Source organism: Phascolarctos cinereus, unplaced genomic scaffold (assembly GCF_003287225.1).
Source record: "Phascolarctos cinereus isolate Bilbo 61053 unplaced genomic scaffold, phaCin_HiC Scaffold_5;HRSCAF=322, whole genome shotgun sequence".
Classification (NCBI taxonomy): Eukaryota; Metazoa; Chordata; class Mammalia; order Diprotodontia; family Phascolarctidae; genus Phascolarctos; species Phascolarctos cinereus.
Window position 1 is genome coordinate 126,858,073 of NW_027555958.1, and position 17,883 is coordinate 126,875,955.

The 17,883-nt window shown below is 37.0% G+C and overlaps 1 protein-coding gene across 7 annotated transcripts in view; it reads right to left on the reverse strand.

The window, feature by feature from the left end:
• L3MBTL3 (L3MBTL histone methyl-lysine binding protein 3) overlaps positions 1-17,883 on the reverse strand; it is a 162,829-nt gene that overhangs the window by 99,331 nt on the left and 45,615 nt on the right. For all 7 annotated transcript variants that reach the window (XM_020987039.2, XM_020987037.2, XM_020987038.2 and 4 more), the window contains 4 exons: positions 15,351-15,435; positions 13,857-13,948; positions 9,122-9,226; positions 7,270-7,405 (listed from right to left, as the gene is read on the reverse strand). In XM_020987039.2, the coding sequence (XP_020842698.1) occupies positions 7,270-7,405; positions 9,122-9,226; positions 13,857-13,948; positions 15,351-15,435 (418 nt within the window). The remainder of the gene's footprint in view (positions 1-7,269; positions 7,406-9,121; positions 9,227-13,856; positions 13,949-15,350; positions 15,436-17,883) is intronic.

Sequence of the window (17,883 nt, forward strand, 5' to 3'; positions counted from 1 at the left end):
AAGCACTTTACAAGTATTATCTCATTTTTATACTCACAGTGACCCTGGAAGATCAATGCTATTATAATCCCCATTTTATGGTGGAGGAAACTGAGGCAGACAGAGGTTATGTCACTTGTACATTATAAGCCAGATGTGAACTCAGGTCTTCCCGACTCCAGGCTCAGAACTTTATTCATTGAGCCACTAATGTTCATAGTTTACCACTGCAAGAGTGGCCACCTCAACAAACCTAATAAAATGCATCCACTATATGTGTTTCTTAAGTGCCATGGGTAAAGGTTCTTGGCTTGATGTTCTAATACCACTGAAGTGAGCACTTCCTAAAAGCGGAAATTGGCTATTTCACTTTATTATTCCTGCCAGTATAGGTACTTCTACTTCTATTAATGTTCAGAAAGCAGTGTTACAAAAAAAAAACACACACACACACACACAAAAAAACCTAATAACAAAACTCCAATGTTTTTTCTATTTTAATGCTCCCAGTACAAATATTAATTTTATCTAAAAGTTCACACATTTCTTCCTTTTAATTTTTTTTCTTTTCCATGTTTTAGTTTAGCTTTGTGTAATTATCATTCTTCCCTTTTTTTTCTGAATAAGGGTCTGTTAACTAATTATCAACAGTCTTCAGACAGACTTCATCCTAACAAAAACAGAGATTTAGTAACCTGGCCTTTTGGCTTTAAGTAATAAAAGAATATATACTCTTTGAATTTAAAAATAGAAAACCCTGTTGGCACTCCACTGGGAATGCAGAATCCATTAGAAAAACTGTATGAAATAGCTGGATAAAAGGAAGCACAATGTTGTTCTAAAACGTTTTCATTCAAACATGCTCACTTTTTAAGACCTAAAAGGGAACAGATAAATCAAAGGTGATTAATTTGTTTTGCAAAAGAATTGTCTCACAAAAAAATATTGACAAGCTTCATTAAGCAATAAGTTTCCTGCATAAATTTTAACTTATTTAAAATTTGATTAATGTACAAATTTTTAAGGCAGCTAGGTGGGATAGCGTATAGAGCAATGAGCCAGGAGTCAAAAAGTCCTGAGTTCAGATCTGGCCTCAGACACTTACAGGGTGTGTGATCCTTGGCAAATCACTGAACCTCTCTGTGCCTTAGTTTCCTCATCTATAAAATTGGTATAATAACAGCACCTATCTCCCAGGGTTGCTGTGAAGATCAAATGAGTAATAATAATAATAATGATAATAACAATAATAATAAAACATTTTGGAGACTTAAAAGTGCTACATAAATGCTTGCTATTTTCTGAAACTATCTTTTGGATAAAGGCAAAGAGAGCCACTAATCACTTCTAAGGAGAAGAATGACTTCACTGCACCAAAAAATAAGGAAGTAGGATGACAGATTATGAAATATGAGATGGTGTGGAGATGGGGTGCAAGTGGGAGTACCTGCTATTTGGAGTGGTTGGCTAAGAGAGCCTCTACTAGGGTGGTAGCCTTGGGAACAGAGAGCAGAGAACTGTTTTCTGACAACAGCATTTGGAATCTCTCAGTGTTTCCTTTTTATTTTCAAGAAAATTTTGCTCCACAACAAATGCTAAACTGCAATTTAATTTAGTAACTTTTTCCTGCCTTTGAAGAATCACCACACTAAGCAAGCCACTTTCATCTTACCTTTTCAGATACTGAAATGAAATTCTAAAATGATTTTGAAATGATGTTATGTATCAATCAATCAATCATTTAATCAACAAGCATTTATTATGGGCCAGTCACTGTGCTAAGTATTGGTAATAACAAAGATAAAAATAAAGCTGTCTTGGGGCCTCAAGAAGCTTAGAATAATTCAAGGAAATCTGTAGTTACAGATGTAAGTAAATATAAATAAAAGCAAAATAAATACAAAGCAATTTGGGGGAGGGAAGAAGCTGCAGCAATGAAAAGAAGAGCCTTATAGAGGAGGTGGCATTTGATCTCAACTTTGAACGAAACTAAAGAGTCAAAAAATCAGTAGGAAAGAAACATAGTATTCCAGGCACATTTTTTCCCTTGGGCAAAGTCATGAAGACAGATAAGGAAATGTCATGTGAGTGATAGCAAGTAGGCTGGTTTAGATAGACTATAAAATAAAGTGTGTGAAAGGGAATAACAAATCTGAAAAGGAAGCCAGATTTAAAACCAGAATGGCTTTGGATGCCAAAAAGAATAGGTTGTCTTTGATCTTAGAAACAATACCAAACCACTGGAACAAGAAAGTGACATGGTAGACATGTGCTTTAGGAATGAAGTGTGAAGTATGGAGTTTGGTTTGGACAGAAAAGAGACAAGAGGCATGAAGGCAAATTAGGAGGCTACTGCAACAGTCCAGGCCAGAGATGAGGAAGGTCTGAATTAATGTGGTGGATGGGAGAAAGACCATATGCAAGAGATGCTGCAAGGGCAGAATTGCTAAGTCTTGGCAACCATTTGGATATGGGGAATGAGGAAGAGAGAAATATCAAGGATGATTCTGAGACTTTGAACCTGAATGACTAGAATGAGAGTGGTACTCTCAACAGTAATAGGGAAGTTTTGAAAAAGAGTGAGTTGGGGGAGGGAAAGAAGGGAAGAAGATAATTAGATCTGTTTTGGACGTGTTGAGTGGAGAAGCCTATAGGACATACAGTTCAGCCTCCTTAGTTGGTGATGCAAAACTGAAGTTCAGGAGAAACACTAGGGCTAAATATACAGATCTAAGAATCATTTATATGGAAGTGTTAATTCATCCTATAAAAGCTAATAAAGGGAAGAGTTCAGGGCAGAGCCAAGATGGCAGATTAAAAGCAGTGACTTGCTCGAGCTCTCCCCCAAACCCCTCCAAATACCTATAAAAAATGGCTCTAAACAAATTCTAAAGCAGCAGAACCCACAAAAAGACAAAGTGAAACCAATTTTCAGCCCAAGACAGCCTCGACAGTTGATTGGAAAGGTATATCGTGCTGGGCTGGGAGAAGAACACAGTTCAGAGTGGGCACACAGGCTGCAGTGAACCTGGAGCAGGCCTCAAAGGACTGAATCACAGGCAACTGTGGTGGTTTCCAGACTTCTCACCCCACGAATGCCAAAGACAACTTAGGAGGTCAGTGAGAAAAATCTGTTTCTACACAGAGAGAGAGAAGCACGGTGGTCTCAGCTCCAGTCCCTGAGCTTGGCCCTGGGGCAGTGGCTGCCTCTGGAGCTTCTGGCCCACAGACTGAGGGAGAATCAAGTGGCTGATCAGAGGAGGACTGCAAGGATCTCTCTGCTGGTGCAGGAATCTCTTGCTTTGTCCGTGCTTAGATCTGGGTCATAGTTCTGGATGGCAGTCCTGGGGCGAGAAACAGTGCTGGCTTCGTGAAGCTTATAGTGGCTGTGGAGAGGAAATCCTCCTCACAGCTCCAAGACAGATAAGAGTCCTTGTGGTCACTCATAGAGTGACAGGACAGGACAGCACAGCACAGGACAGGAGTAAACACCTTGCCCTTGATCATAGCACCTTGGAAGAACTGAAAATTTACAGGTCCCTAGAAGTATCTCTGAAAATAGCTGCACAAAACCCCTGAAGCTTGAGACAGTAAATTCTCCACATTGGAAATAGACCCTACCTTAACAAAGAGTTTATAACTCAAGTAATTGGCCAGGATCATGAGCAAGTAGCACAAAAACAGTCAGACTATATTATCTTAATTTGGTGACAAAGCAGAGCAAAACATACAACCAGAAGAAGACAATGAAGCCAAAGCTCCTACATCCAAAGCCTCTAAGAAAAACATGAATTGGTCCCAGGTCTTGGAAGAGCTCAAAAAGGATTTTAAGAAGCAAGTAAGAGAAGTAGAGGAAAAACTGAGAGTGATGCTAAAGGAGAACCCAAAAAATACTGAAGAAAATAACACCTTAAAAAATAGCCTAACCCAAATGGCAAAAGAGGTCCAAAAAACCAATGAGGAGAAGAATGCCCTAAAAAGAAAAACTGGACAAATGGAAAAGGAAGTCCAAAAGATTACTGAAGAAAATACTTCCTTAAAAATTAGAATGGAGCAACTGGAAGCTAGTGACTATTTGAGAAATCAAGGCACTGTAAAACTAATCCAAAAGAATGAAAAAATACAAGAGAATGTGAAATATCTCATTGGAAAAACAACTGACCTGGAAAATAGATCCAGGAGAGAGAACTTAAAAGTTATTGCACTATCTGAAAGCCATGATCAAAAAAAGAGCCTAAACATCATCTTTCAAGAAATTATCAAGTAAAACTGCCCTGAGATTTCAGAACCAGAGAGAAAAATAGAAATGGAAAGAATCCACCAATCACCTCCTGAAAGAGATCCCCAAAGGAAAACTCCTAGGAATATTGTAGCCAAATTCCAGAATTCCCAGGTCAAGGAAAAAATATTGCAGGCAGCTAGAAAGAAACAATTCAAGTATTATGGAAACACAATCAGGATAACACAAGATTTATCAGCTTCTATTTTAAGGGATCGAAGCGCTTAGAATAAAATATTTTGGAGGTCAAAGGAGCTAGGATTAAAACCAAGGATCATCTACCCAGCAAAACTGAGTATAATCCTTCAGGGGAAAAAATGGTCATTCAATGAAATAGGGACTTTCAAGCATTCCTGAGGAAAAGACAAGAGCTGAATATAAAATTTGACTTTCAAATACAAGACTCAAGTGAAACATGGAAGAAGTAAACAGGAAAGAGAAATCATAAAAGACTTACTAAGGTTGAACTGTTTATATTCCTGCATGGAAAGATGATATTTGTAACTCAGGAGTCCTTTGTCAGTATCAGGGTAGTGGGAGGGAAAAAAAATCTATAGATAGATAGACAAATAGACAGATAGATAGATAGATAGATAGATAGATAGATAGATAGATAGATAGATAGATAGAGGGCACAGGGTAAGTTGAAGATGAAGGGGTGATATCTGGAAAATAAAATTAAGGGGTGAGAGAGGATTATGCTGGGAGAAGGAGAAAAGGAGAAGCAGAATGGGGTAAATTATCTCACATGAAGCAGACAAGAAAAGGCTTTTACAATGGAGAGGAAATGGGGGAAGGTGAGAGGGAATGAGGGGATCTTATTCTCATAGGATTTGGCTTAAGGAGGGAATAACATACACAATGGGGTATGGAAATCTATCTTACCCTACAGGAAAATAAGGGGGGAAAGGGACAAGAGAGCAGGGGACTGACAGAGGGGAATGGAGATTAAGGGAGGGGATAATCAGAAGCAAACATTTCTGAGGAGGGACAGGGTCAAAAGAGAGAACAGAATAAATGGGGGTAGGATAAGATGAAGGGAAATATACTTAGTTTTTCACAACATGATTATATGGAAGTATTCTGCATGACTACACATCTATAACCTGTATCAAGATGCTTGCCTTTTCAATGAGGGTAGGTGGGGAAGGGAGAAAATTTGTAACACATGTTAAAAAAACAAAAAAAAATAAATTTAAAAACAAACAAATAAATAAATCATAAAAATTAAAAGTTAATAAGGTCACCAAGAACAAGAATGTAGGGAGAAAAGAAAGTCTAGGCAAGAGCCTTCATGAACACATACAGTTAGGGACTGGGGTGTATATGCGGATCCAGGAAAGGAGACAAAGAAGTCTCCACACAAGTAGGAGGAGAACCAAGAGACAAGCAGTGTCTTGAATCTATAGAGAGGAAAGAGTATATAGGAGGAGGCCAAAAGTGTCAAATGCTACAAAGAAGTCAAGAAAGATGAAGACTGAGAAGAAGGTTCTATGGATTTTGCAATTAAGAGATCATTGGTAATTTTAAAGAAATCAGTTTCTGATGAGCAATGAGGTCAGATATAAGACGGTTTGACCAAAACTACAAATGGGCAGTCCTTATACAGTTCTTTCCTTAACCACCTAGCACTATTTCAGATAACTTATCATGAATTTACAAACATGTCAAGTTAATAAAACTATTTGAGGCTGGTATCTTTGTAAATTCCTTAAAGACCTATCTTCAAACACACACACACACACACACACACACACACACACACACATACACACACACACATTATTTTGAGAAAATAAACAACAAGCACAACTACTTTGTGCACTGTTGTGCTAGGCACCATGGACAGTACAGGAGTTTTCAATCCAGCTGAACAAATTAAAATTTAATTATTTATATATGAGATGAAACGATTTTTAAAAATTATCCAGAACATCCAGAGATCTCTCTGAGCTATGTCCATATCATAATCCAGGCATGATCCCTATATGTTCCCCACAGGAACCTTGGATTCCACTCCTGGAACACCCTGAGCTTTGACAGTTTTCACGTTACCTTGCCCAGATTCAAGTCTTCAACATCATTTCCCAGATAACGCACCATGTTGCCTCTATGCTCACCATCATTCCCACCTCTTCTCCACAAGAATTTTAGGGATTTTCTTGCTTAGTTGTTTATGTCTTACCCTCAGCACTTATCACAATGCCTAACATATAGCAAATTTTAATAAAAATAAATTTTTAATAAAATTTAATAAATATAATAAATTTTTAATAAATTTAATTAATAAATTAAATAATATTTAATAAATAAATAAATATTTATCTAGCTAACAAATCAGCTGGCTATTTTTTGGCTCAGTTTGCTGACATTTTAGGCCATGTTTTGTTTAATATTTTGTTTAATGACTTTCATGAAGGCATAGATGACATGCTCATTAAATTTTCAGATGGCAGAAAACTGAAGACAGTTAAACGCTGGAAAATAGAATCAGATTTCCAAAAGATATCAACAGGCTAAAACAATGGACTCAAACAAATAACAAAAGTTAAATGAGTATTTTAAAACATTTTATTTACATCATAACTTACTTAATAAACTTTTCACATATTAAAAATATAAATCTAAGCTTACACCATCTGAATTATTATGTTTTATTGTTATTAATTCCAAACTAGTATTATCTAAATAGGTGGGGTCACACTCAATTTAAAATCTTAAGGAAATGTTTCCTTCACCCCCAATGAGAAAATGCCTCACCCTTACTTCCTGGCAGAAGGAGGGGGATTTAGGCATGCGATTAGGCATCAGACTTAGTTGATATTGTGATTAGTTTTGTTGAATTTTTTCTTTCTTTTCTTTTTTATTCTTCGTGACAGGGGAATATTCAACAGGTAGGAGGGTGAAGGGATATATTTAGAAATTAAGAGAATATAAAAACAAGCCATATCAACAAAATTAATATGAATAATAACTAATAATAATAATAGTAAACAAAAGTGTAATAATACCTTTTGGTGGATGAAGCTTGTGGCCAGTTTTTTCACACCATCCAACTGGATGAATGTCTAAAGCATCAGCATTTACCCAGAAGTCATAACAATCAGGATAGCCATCAAAGTGAAGCCTTATCCTATAGCCACAAACCTGAAACATGGAAAAGAATATTAATAATTTTTCAATTCAAAATGTTTATGCCCATAATATAGTCAAATTAAACTATAACATTTATGCCACATATGAATATGCAGTCTATGCTAATAAAACCACTTTGATTAAAGAAAAATAAATGACATAATAAAAACCTTGGGCCAAGGCTGTACTGAAAGGAGCTAGACTGTAGTGTATATGCATTGGTAATAATTATATACACTCATGCAGGGTGAAAAAAGATTTAGGAATTCTCCCATGAGAAAATAAAGATATAGACTCTATGTCTATCTCTATTTCTTGCAAGTTACCAGTATAAATGGCCAGGTTGTCAGGGCAGACTGTATCTCCTCCAGGAGATGTTCAGAGACACTCTCCATGAACTGTCTAGATAATGGGAGTTTTTGCATTTTTTTAAATTTAATTTTTAATTTTGACTGTTTTTTTTTTTTTTTAGGCAATTGGGGTTAAGTGACTTGCCCAGGGTCACACAGCTAGTAAATGTCAAGTGTTTGGTCTGAGGCCAGATTTCAACTCAGGTTCTCCTGACTTCAGGGCAAGTGCTCTATCCACTGCCACCCCCAGTTTTTGCATTTTTTAAAAGAAAGCCAATTGCTGAGGGTTATGTGGCCTAGATGTATCTACCTGAAGAAACTAATCAATTCTCCTTTTCACTTTGTAGAGGAGTAGAAAGGGTTTTTATCTATTGTAAACCTAGAAAACATGGATTTCCTGAAATGAAGAACTAGTTCTACCTAGCAAATAAAGAATGTTAAACCCTACATATAAGGTAAAGGAAAAGTCAGGTTCAAATCCTGAGTCTGACACTTACTACTCATATGTATTAGCAAGCCACTTAATCTCCTTGACTCTCGGGTTTTTGTGTTTTTTTTTTAATCTGTAAAATGAAGAGACTGAATTAGATGGGTTCTGAGGTCCTTTCCAACTTTAAACATATGAACCTATGAACCTTCACAGAAAAAGGAAAAAAGGCAAGCTTGAGAAAAGGGTGGGCAACTTGAAGATATGTAATAAAATTATCTGATTCAAAAGGAGACAGTAATTACGGTGTTAAGACTTGAGTCTCTCTTTCTAGTACAAGAGGGGGATATATCCACAGACAAATCATCCACTGACTGAATCTACAAGTAATAGCAATATTATCTCATCTTGTAGAAGCCTAGGTCTTCTACCTATAGTTCAGAGAATCTAGAAATATGTCTTTACTGAACCATAATTACCTGACTTTGCTTCTAACAAGTGTCCTAGGACACTGTACTAACTATTTTCCTAGAAGAGCCAAGCCTTTACCAAATAATTAACTGAAAGAATAGTTTGGTCTTTAGAAACCAAAGTAAATACACTTACATGAGATGAACTTGACTGATTGGGGGGACACAATTCCAATATAGCTTGAATATAATTACATAAAAGAGAAGATTTTTAAAAGATAGACCTATTTAAAGGAGAAAGAAGGAAGAATCCAGGAAAGCAGTATTACTCAATTGTAAATACTGATACTCTGGGTAATGAAGTATATTTTTTAGGGCTGAAATCTTTTACTGACGAATCCTATAATGTCTACTCTGAAAAACTAAAAAATAGATAAAGAGTTCATCTAGCATTCACTTGAATTTGCTATTTTAGAATCCTTTCCAATTTCACAGTTATAAGCTCTTTAAAAAAAAAATTAGAGAATTAGGTTGTTTTTACCTCCGCAACAGTGAGAACACAGTACATTGACTGGTGTTCAGGGTCCACACCTTCTAACTTCATTCCAACTTTGAATCCATTTTTGTTATAGGGAAAGGACTGGTACTAGAAAATAAAATGACAACAGTTTTAGTATTTCAAAATTACTCCTGTGCTTTAGGATAAAAAAGTGAAAGGATCCAAGAGTCACTTCCATAAAACACCATCCGGAAAAAAAACCATTTGGGAATTTAATATTTATACTAAATGTTTTTAAGCAATAAACTGGTAAGACAGACAGATAACGATACATACACACACTTGGTAGAGTGTTAACTATTTAACGTTAAAATCTAATAACATGAAATACTGGAAGAAATTTTTATGAAGGACAGAAAAATCACAGTAGAAATGCTTATAAAGGAAGAAGTCTTCTGGCAAAATGTGCTAGTTAATTATGAAGTCAAAGTCTACAAAACTTTATATGATTTGCTATTATTTTTAAGTAAATTATATTGCTATGGACGTACTTCCCCTAATGTTTGCTAATCATCGCTATGTAGAATTCCACATGCCACAACCCAGACTTACTATTTGGCAAATGTAATTTATACCAGGGGCACGAGCTCCTACACAAAAACAAACTTTACATATTTATTTTCAGTTTATTGTTTTCAAATAATTTCATAATGTGTATCTTGAATAATAGTGCCCTTACAAATCACATTTAGCAACGGCCCATCATAACAATAAAAAAGCCTGTTATGTAGTTTATATAGCTGTTTGGGTGAAGACTATCTTATAAAGTAACAGATTTTTAAAATTTACTATGCACCTTTTACAAAAAGGTATGAAATCAGTTTTTTATCTCCTGGTAAATATTTTTTTCATTCTGAACCTGAGCAATACCACAAAGGGGTGAAATACATATCCCATCAAAGAAAGTGATGGGGATTTCCAATATAAGTTTCCTCCAATCCACCAAGGGCCATAGCCAGCCATCCTCAATGCCCTCTCCTTCCCTATTCTTAGGTGACATTGTTACCTCTCACCTGCTATCCCTGCTTCCACATCCCAGGACTTACAAAGCCTTTGCCACAATTCCTCCAGTCTCTTTGTCTAGGGAGTAAGACTTATTTCCCTGCCAAATCAAAGAAGTTGTGGGAACCCACAACTAAAACCCCTCCCCAAAATACAACCTCTTCTTTTTCATGGCTTTAACTCCTCTTCCACAGATGACAATAGTTAAGTTCTGTGCCTGCCACTTTCTCTCCTTCTGCTCTAATCCTAAATTAAGTAGCCTAGCCCAGGCCAAGCTGAGCCTCATCTACCTCCATTCAGCTCAGTCCTACAGCCTCAAAACCCTATTATAATCTACTTTTCTACAAAAATCAACTCGAAACTTTTACCACCTGAATTTGGCTACCCAGGAACATTTTTCTCATCAACAAGTGGAATTAGCTATCCTGTATACTGCTATTTCTCCCCTCCTGAATCACTGCCTTGCCATAGCATAGAGGCTTGCATAGCTCAATAAAACTACAAGCTATGCCTTACATGGTTATCCAAGGCAGACAGGTCATAGTGAAAGTTCTGATAAAAGGTGATCTACTAGAGAAAGAAATGGCAAACCACTCCAGTATCTGAAAACCCCATGGACAGTATTAAAGTGATAAAAGATATGACACTGGAAGATGAGCCCCTCACATTGGAAGGTGTCTGACATGTTACTGGGGATGAGCAGAGGACAGCTACAAGTAGCTCCAGTACTAATGAAGTAGCTGGCCAACCTTTAAAGGAAGTTCAATGGCAGATGTTTCTGGTGATAAAAGGAAAGTCTGATGCTGTTAAGATCAATATTGCATAGGAACCTGGAATATAAGATCTATGAACCAAGCTAAGCTAGATTTGGATAAACAGGAGATGGAAAGGTTAAACTTTGACATCTTGGGTGTCAGTGTACTCAAATGGAAAGAAATGGGTGAAATTTAATTCAGCTGATCATTACATATACTTCTTTGGGCAATAATCCTTTAGAGGAAATGGAGTAGCCCTCATAGTAACAGTAATAAATACAGTAATAGTAATAAAAAGGAGGGAACTGAAGGCAAAAAAAAAGGGGGACAGCAAAAGATGAGATGAATATATACTGTCATGGAAGCAATGAACATTAACTTGGACAGACTTTGAGAGGTAGTAGAGGACAGAAGGGCCTGGCATACTATAGCCCATGGGGTCAGGAAGAGTCAGACATGACTTAATGACTGAACAACAACAATACTGTTGTTTTGCCTAGCTCTATTTCTGCAGAACCAATTAACAATATTAGGCAGAGTATGTCTGAAAAATAAAACAGTTAAGACTTTCTTGTAGACAGATGTGCACCGCATTGTTGAAGCTGTTAAAACAGCTGTCTAGAAGCAGGTAGGCGATGCAATGTATAGAGTACCGGGCCTGGACTTGAATATAGCCTCAGACACATACTAGCTGTGTAACCCTGGGCATGTCACTTAACCTCTGTCTGTCTCAGCTTCCTTATCTGTAAAATAAGGATAATAGCACCTGCCTCCCAGGGCTGTTGTGAGGATCAAATAAGGTAATATTTGTAAATCACTTAGCACAGTGAATATTGAACAAATGCTTATTTCCTTTTATTCTCCCCAAACTATAAAACTGACACGAAATCCCATGCCAATTCTCCTTAACTGTCATAGTCTTTATGTAATAAAAAGACTATTCACACAATTCAAACAGGAAATCCCAGGGAAAACAACAAATAAGGGAAAAGGAAAGAAGGAAAAGGAATCTCTAGAATGCTTTATAAGCTCTTGATTATCTGTGATCACACGTGTTCCTATGTCTATTTATAACCCAGTAAAAGCTAAAAGGAAACTGAAGTCCCCAAATGTTCCCTCACTCATTCAAATCACAACACTTAATTATTATCATTCAAAGGTCACTTCCGGCACAAACTATCTAAATAAATCTTTCAATTCTCTCTAAGCCATGTTAGAAAAAAAAAAAAAGACTTTCATATCTTAGATACCAGGATGTGTCCAGTAATGCACAGTAGAAAATTGAGGTTAAAAACTATTTTCCCTCAATTTTTTGGGTGTTTGAGTTGCAAATCTATTTTTATTCTGAATTATACAGTTGCCTCAACTCTCTGATCCAAAATTTATGCATCAGAATACCCTAAAATGAATGGGAATGCAACATGGAAGAACCAGTAAGCAGAATTTGACATGGCCTGAAGCAAAATGTTTCAGTGGCTTCCTATTGCCTTCAGAATAAAATACAAATTCCTGTTTGACATTTAAAGCCCTTAAGAATCTGGCAAGAGCTCATCTTTGGCTCATTACACATAATCTTCCCTATGATACACTCTACATTCCAGTCTAACTGCTCTACTTCCATTTCCACATCCTTAACCCATCCATGTGCTGTCTCCCTACCTTTCCCCGACTCGTCTGGAAATGCCTTTCCTCCTCACCCCTGGCCTCCTTCAAGGCTCAGATGAAGTAGTACTTCCTTCAAGGGACCTTTCCCGACTTCCCTAGTTCTTAGTGTCTCCCCACTCAAAATCATTTTGCATGCATTTTGAATAACTCTTGTATTTATTTATCTGCAAGTATATTGTATCCCTGCCAGTAGAAAGCAAGTTCCTTGAGGGCAGGGACCATCTCACTTTTGTCTTTATATTGTGCCTGGCACAATGCCTGGCACACAGTAATTTAAATGCTTGCTGACTGTCTGCTAAGTCTATATACATTACCGTTCAAGTAAGTTCTTACACAATTTCCTGCACTGTTACCAGATCAATGAAGTGCTGATCTCTTTAACCGACAGTCTCATTGCTCTTGAGACCTCCATTTCACCACTCCTATCTTACCTTGTAGACATATTAACACTGATCAAGGTTGTGGCTCTCATTCCACAGGCATGTCAGCTAGATAGCACTGTGGAGTTGGATCTGAAGTCAGGAAGGCCTGAGTTCAAATCCTGCTCAGGAACTTACTATTATTTAATTTCTCCCTGCCCTGGTTTCCTCCTATGCAAAATGGAGATGATAACAGTTCCTCCCTAACAAGGTTGTTATGACAATAAAATAAGATATTTGTAAATTACTTTGCAAATATCACAGTGCTATATAAATGCGAGCTGGAGCATGTGCTGTAGGTGAGGTATTACTTGCCCTTGACTGGTCAGTATACATTAGCACTATCAGCATGAAATGAGGACTGGATAGCATCAATTCTATAGCTATTTGGATTAATTATTAGGATGCTGCTCAGAATTAAAATTAATTTTCTGCTATTAAAATAAATTATCCAGTTAGAACATAGTTTATTCATTTAGGAAATGGGAGGGGGAAAGACTGAATCATGTAACTGAAGTAGGAAACTTGGAAAGGAAATGATTCCAAGTCAAACTTCCTAAACCAACCATGGAAATTGATGATAACTATTACTTTTAAGTACTTTTATCTCTTTTCCTGTAAAGACATCTTTTTAAGCAGTCTGGTACAATGAAAAAAGCATAGAACTTTGTATCAGGACCCCAATTTTAATCCTTACTCTCTACTACTTTTTTATGTGACTTTGGACAAACTGCTTAACTTCTGTTGGCCTCAGTTTCCCCATCTGTAAAAGGAAGGGGTCAGATTCAGTGGCTTCTGAGGCTTCATCCACCTCTCAATATTATTCTCTTTTATCCTTCAAATTCTAATATTCCATGACTTGAAGGAGCACCATACCTCTTTAAAAAGCTTAGTTGGCACTGCAATAGCTTTTTCTTCTTCCAAATAGGAAGCCCAACACCATGCTTTCTTTCCTTTAGGAGGTAAACCTAAGATAGAAAGTAAAAGTTAACTATTACTTTTCAAAAATATGAATAAACTTTACCAACCCACTGTCTTTCAACAAATACTTATTAAACACCTATTTATGGACAAAGCACTGTTAGTGACTGTGAGGGTTAAAATGCTAAAGACATGGTTCTGGACCTCAAACAGTTTACAGTCTGGTAGATATATATACCTGCTGATAAGACAGAACGTTTTTAAGTGCCATAAGAGACATATAAGCAAATAACAGTAAGAATGTAGAAGAATGGCTAAGATATCATAAAAGGCTTCATTGAGAAGACAGAATTTGCAGATGGGTAGGATTCTGACAAGCACAAGGCAAGATGCCAGGAGAGAAAAATCCAGCGTTCCAGAGAGAGGCAATAGCATAAGCAAAGGTGCAGAAGTGGAAAACTGTAGTGAGTTTGCCTGGAATGTCCAGTATTACATGCAGGTGGGAAATGAAAGTTTGAAGGGTAGGGAAGGGCTACATCATGACAGGCAATCAAAGGCACTGTTAAAATTGCTCAATGTGAGGTCCAGGTAAAGAAGCAAATGAAGTTAGAAAGCTAGAGCTGAAGATGGGGAAAGCAGGGAGGGATCAAGAATCAGAAGGTAAATATGAGAATGATGGAGATGAAAAGCAGGAGCAACAGGAGTGAATGCGCCCAGCTGGAAGGTAAGAAGGTGGGTAAGAAGAGAAGGAAGGTTCTGGGTTTCAGGCACTAGAGGTACAGGTGGAGTAGCTCAAAAGTGATAATGAGGTTCATGGTGGAGCTATGTTGGTGGGTGGTTAAAGCAGATCAGAGTTGAGGATTACAAGGGAATTTCAAGGAAAAGAAAATGTTAGAAGGGTCATCCAAGTAGATGTTGAAGTCAGCAAGAATGTGACAGAGAACAGGACAGAAAGGAATACAATGAAACAGGTACTACAGAAATCACTGAGGCTGAGAAAGTGTTCTGGTGGTCCTCAGATGAGGGCCTCAGAGGAGGGGCATGAAGTTAAAAGGTGTTGAGTGATCTAGATATGGCAGTAGAAAGCAAGAAATACATAAATTCCCCCTTTTTCTCTCAGTAGGTAAGTGAGATGAGGGAAATGTGTTACCAAAAGATAGCCATGTTTCCAACATAGTAAGGAGTTAGAAGCTATATTTGTGAGAAAAAATGGAGGATATTATACTTTTTTTCAAGATCACTAGAAAGTTAACTCTTTAGCTTTCATTCTTTATCTAAAAATCTTCCAAGCACAATTTTAGGAGATAATAATTTAGTAGATAATATCAAGGAAGAGCTAATAGTAATACTTCATTGATAAGACAGAAAACTGCAGTGAAATAAAGTGGCTGAAATTCTTTCCTTTTAATAAAAATACCAAGCAGTAAATTGTATCTGCCATCAACTTACTCTGTTTTAAAACGGTGGAATCATTTCGTCTTTTTCTTCGGGCTCTCTGAGAGCCCCTCAGGATTCTGCCATCATGCTTGTTTTCCTAGATTAACAAATTAAATCAATGACTTGCAGGTTTTATTAATTCTGCACCAAGGAAAGGTTAAGATACAAAAATAAAACTTTCTGATAAATTCTCTAGCTGATATTTCTCTTTATTTTATAGTAATTATTCTTGCAGTTGAATACACTGCTAGTAAATGTTCAAAGAACATGGAGCTTGTCACACAATTTTGTTGCTTTAGGCCAAAGGCTCTTTAAGATAATACCATAAAACTTAGTATACTTAAAACTCACAACTCAGCCAAACCAATATTTTGTTTCTGGAAATGCACCAAGTTGACATATTATAGGACAGGCACTATTATCCTCAACCTCAAAGATCAGGTCTAAATTCCCAAGTGAAGCCTCAGTCCATTAGTTTATCCCTTTTTGACAGCATTTACATTTTAGTCCAAATAATTTGAATTATTTTTCCAAAAATGCAATTACTTTGTACTTGCTCACACTGCAAATTAGCTGCCATCCTGTAGCCTATTCCCACAGCCTCACATGATCTCCAAGCAATTTATCTCTACTGGTGGATATTTTATTTCTTAGGAAAATTAATATCTGGAGATGTTTCTTCTTATAACCCTCCCCCTTCTGTATCATTCACATGCGCACACACATATGTGTACACACACACACACACACACACACACACACACACATACATAAAATAGGACTTATTCCAGCAATGTTCTTCAGGAAATTCCATGGTTACAGTTGAAAGCAGTAACCAAGTATCTTTAACCTTTGTTTCCTGTCTCTAAGTCATGAAAAAAACTGTCCAATCACAACCCCAAGGCACCTCAATAGCCTTACTATGGACCTTGTCAAGTCCATTAAATTAAGCTCAACAAACCTTTATTAAGCACTTACAAAGCACTGTGTAATAGGCACTGGGGATACAATGACAGAAATAACACAGTCCCGAAACTCAAGGAGTTTACATTCTACTGGAGGATATAACATCTATAAATAAAGGGAAGGTAATTTCAGGAGACAAGAAGAAAGCAACAATTGATGAGAAATTAGTGAAGGCTTAACAGAGGATGTGGTATCTAAAATGAGCACTGAAGGGAGATAAAGATTCTGAAACATGGAGATAGGAAAGGAGTATATTCCAGGCACAGCAGCTAGCATGGGGAATACATGGAGAAATGTGATGTCAAGTCTGTGAAAAAGCTAACAGGCCAGTCTGACTAGACCAAATGAAGTGGAACAATATGAAATAAGGCTAGAAAGGCAAGTTGTACTCATACTGTAGGGGGTCTTACAGAGCCACTGATAATTTGTGAGCAGACATGATAAGCCCTGTGTTTTAGAAAGATTGTTTTGGCAGCCACACAGAGGATGGATAAGAGATCACAGAGGAGAAAAGCAGAAGTAAGGAGGCCAATTAGAAAGCTATCACAGTACAGGAAGGTAAAGTGACTCTACTAGAGTAGTAGCTATGTGATTAGAGAGAAGGGAACGGTTAAAAGAGATGTTAAAAAGGTAGAAATGACAAGACTTGGAAACTAAGTAGCCATAGGGGTAAAATAAGAACAAAGTTGAAAAGGAGGAGTAAAGTTCAGAATCTGGGTGACTAGAAGGATGATGGTGCTCTGTAAACAAAACTATGGAATATATGGGGAGGGATGGGCTTAGGGCAGAAGATAATCATTTCCGTTTTGAACTTGTTGAATTTGAGACAGCAAGGAGATACCCAGGCAGAGCTACTGAGCCGGCACTGTAGGAAGAGTAAAACCAAACATACAAATGGTATGATCACTGGCACATAGATGATGATTCAACTCGTGGAAGCAATCACAACAGTGATTTTACGATATAATGATATGATACAATAACATCAAGCGAGAGAGCATAAAGACAGAAGAAGAGAGTGTGGGAAAAAGTCTTACGGGACTACCAAACTGAGGCGAACAAGAGATGGAAAATGATCTACCTTTCTCATGGAAGGCATGGGAAGAGACAGCATTCAGAAGGGAGTAGTCAAAAGTTGTGGAGGAATCAGAGAGGACCAGAAGAGAAAATGTAATAGAATTTAACTATCATGAAATTTATTCAACTTTGTAAAAATCTTTTTAAAAATGTAAATGATTATATCCAATAGCTCCTTCATCTATGTAAATATTTACTCCCATTAAAAATCTGAGATTAATCAGGCATGATGTCCCACTATAGAATCTTGCTATATTTCTTCAAATAGGTTATGATGGCTGACTTGATGGCATTATTTTAAATTATATTCATCAACATTATCAGTGTAAAAGTATTTGGCTTTAAGAACAGCCCAAAAACCTTTCTTATTCACCAGGCTCACATTGGCAATTCACCAGTCAGCTGGTAAAGTGACCAAAAGTTCCAAAGTTTTTGATGATATCCACGTACCTCTCCTTAACTAAGTTCTAGAATATCTTGCACATGTGGTACTATTTGATCT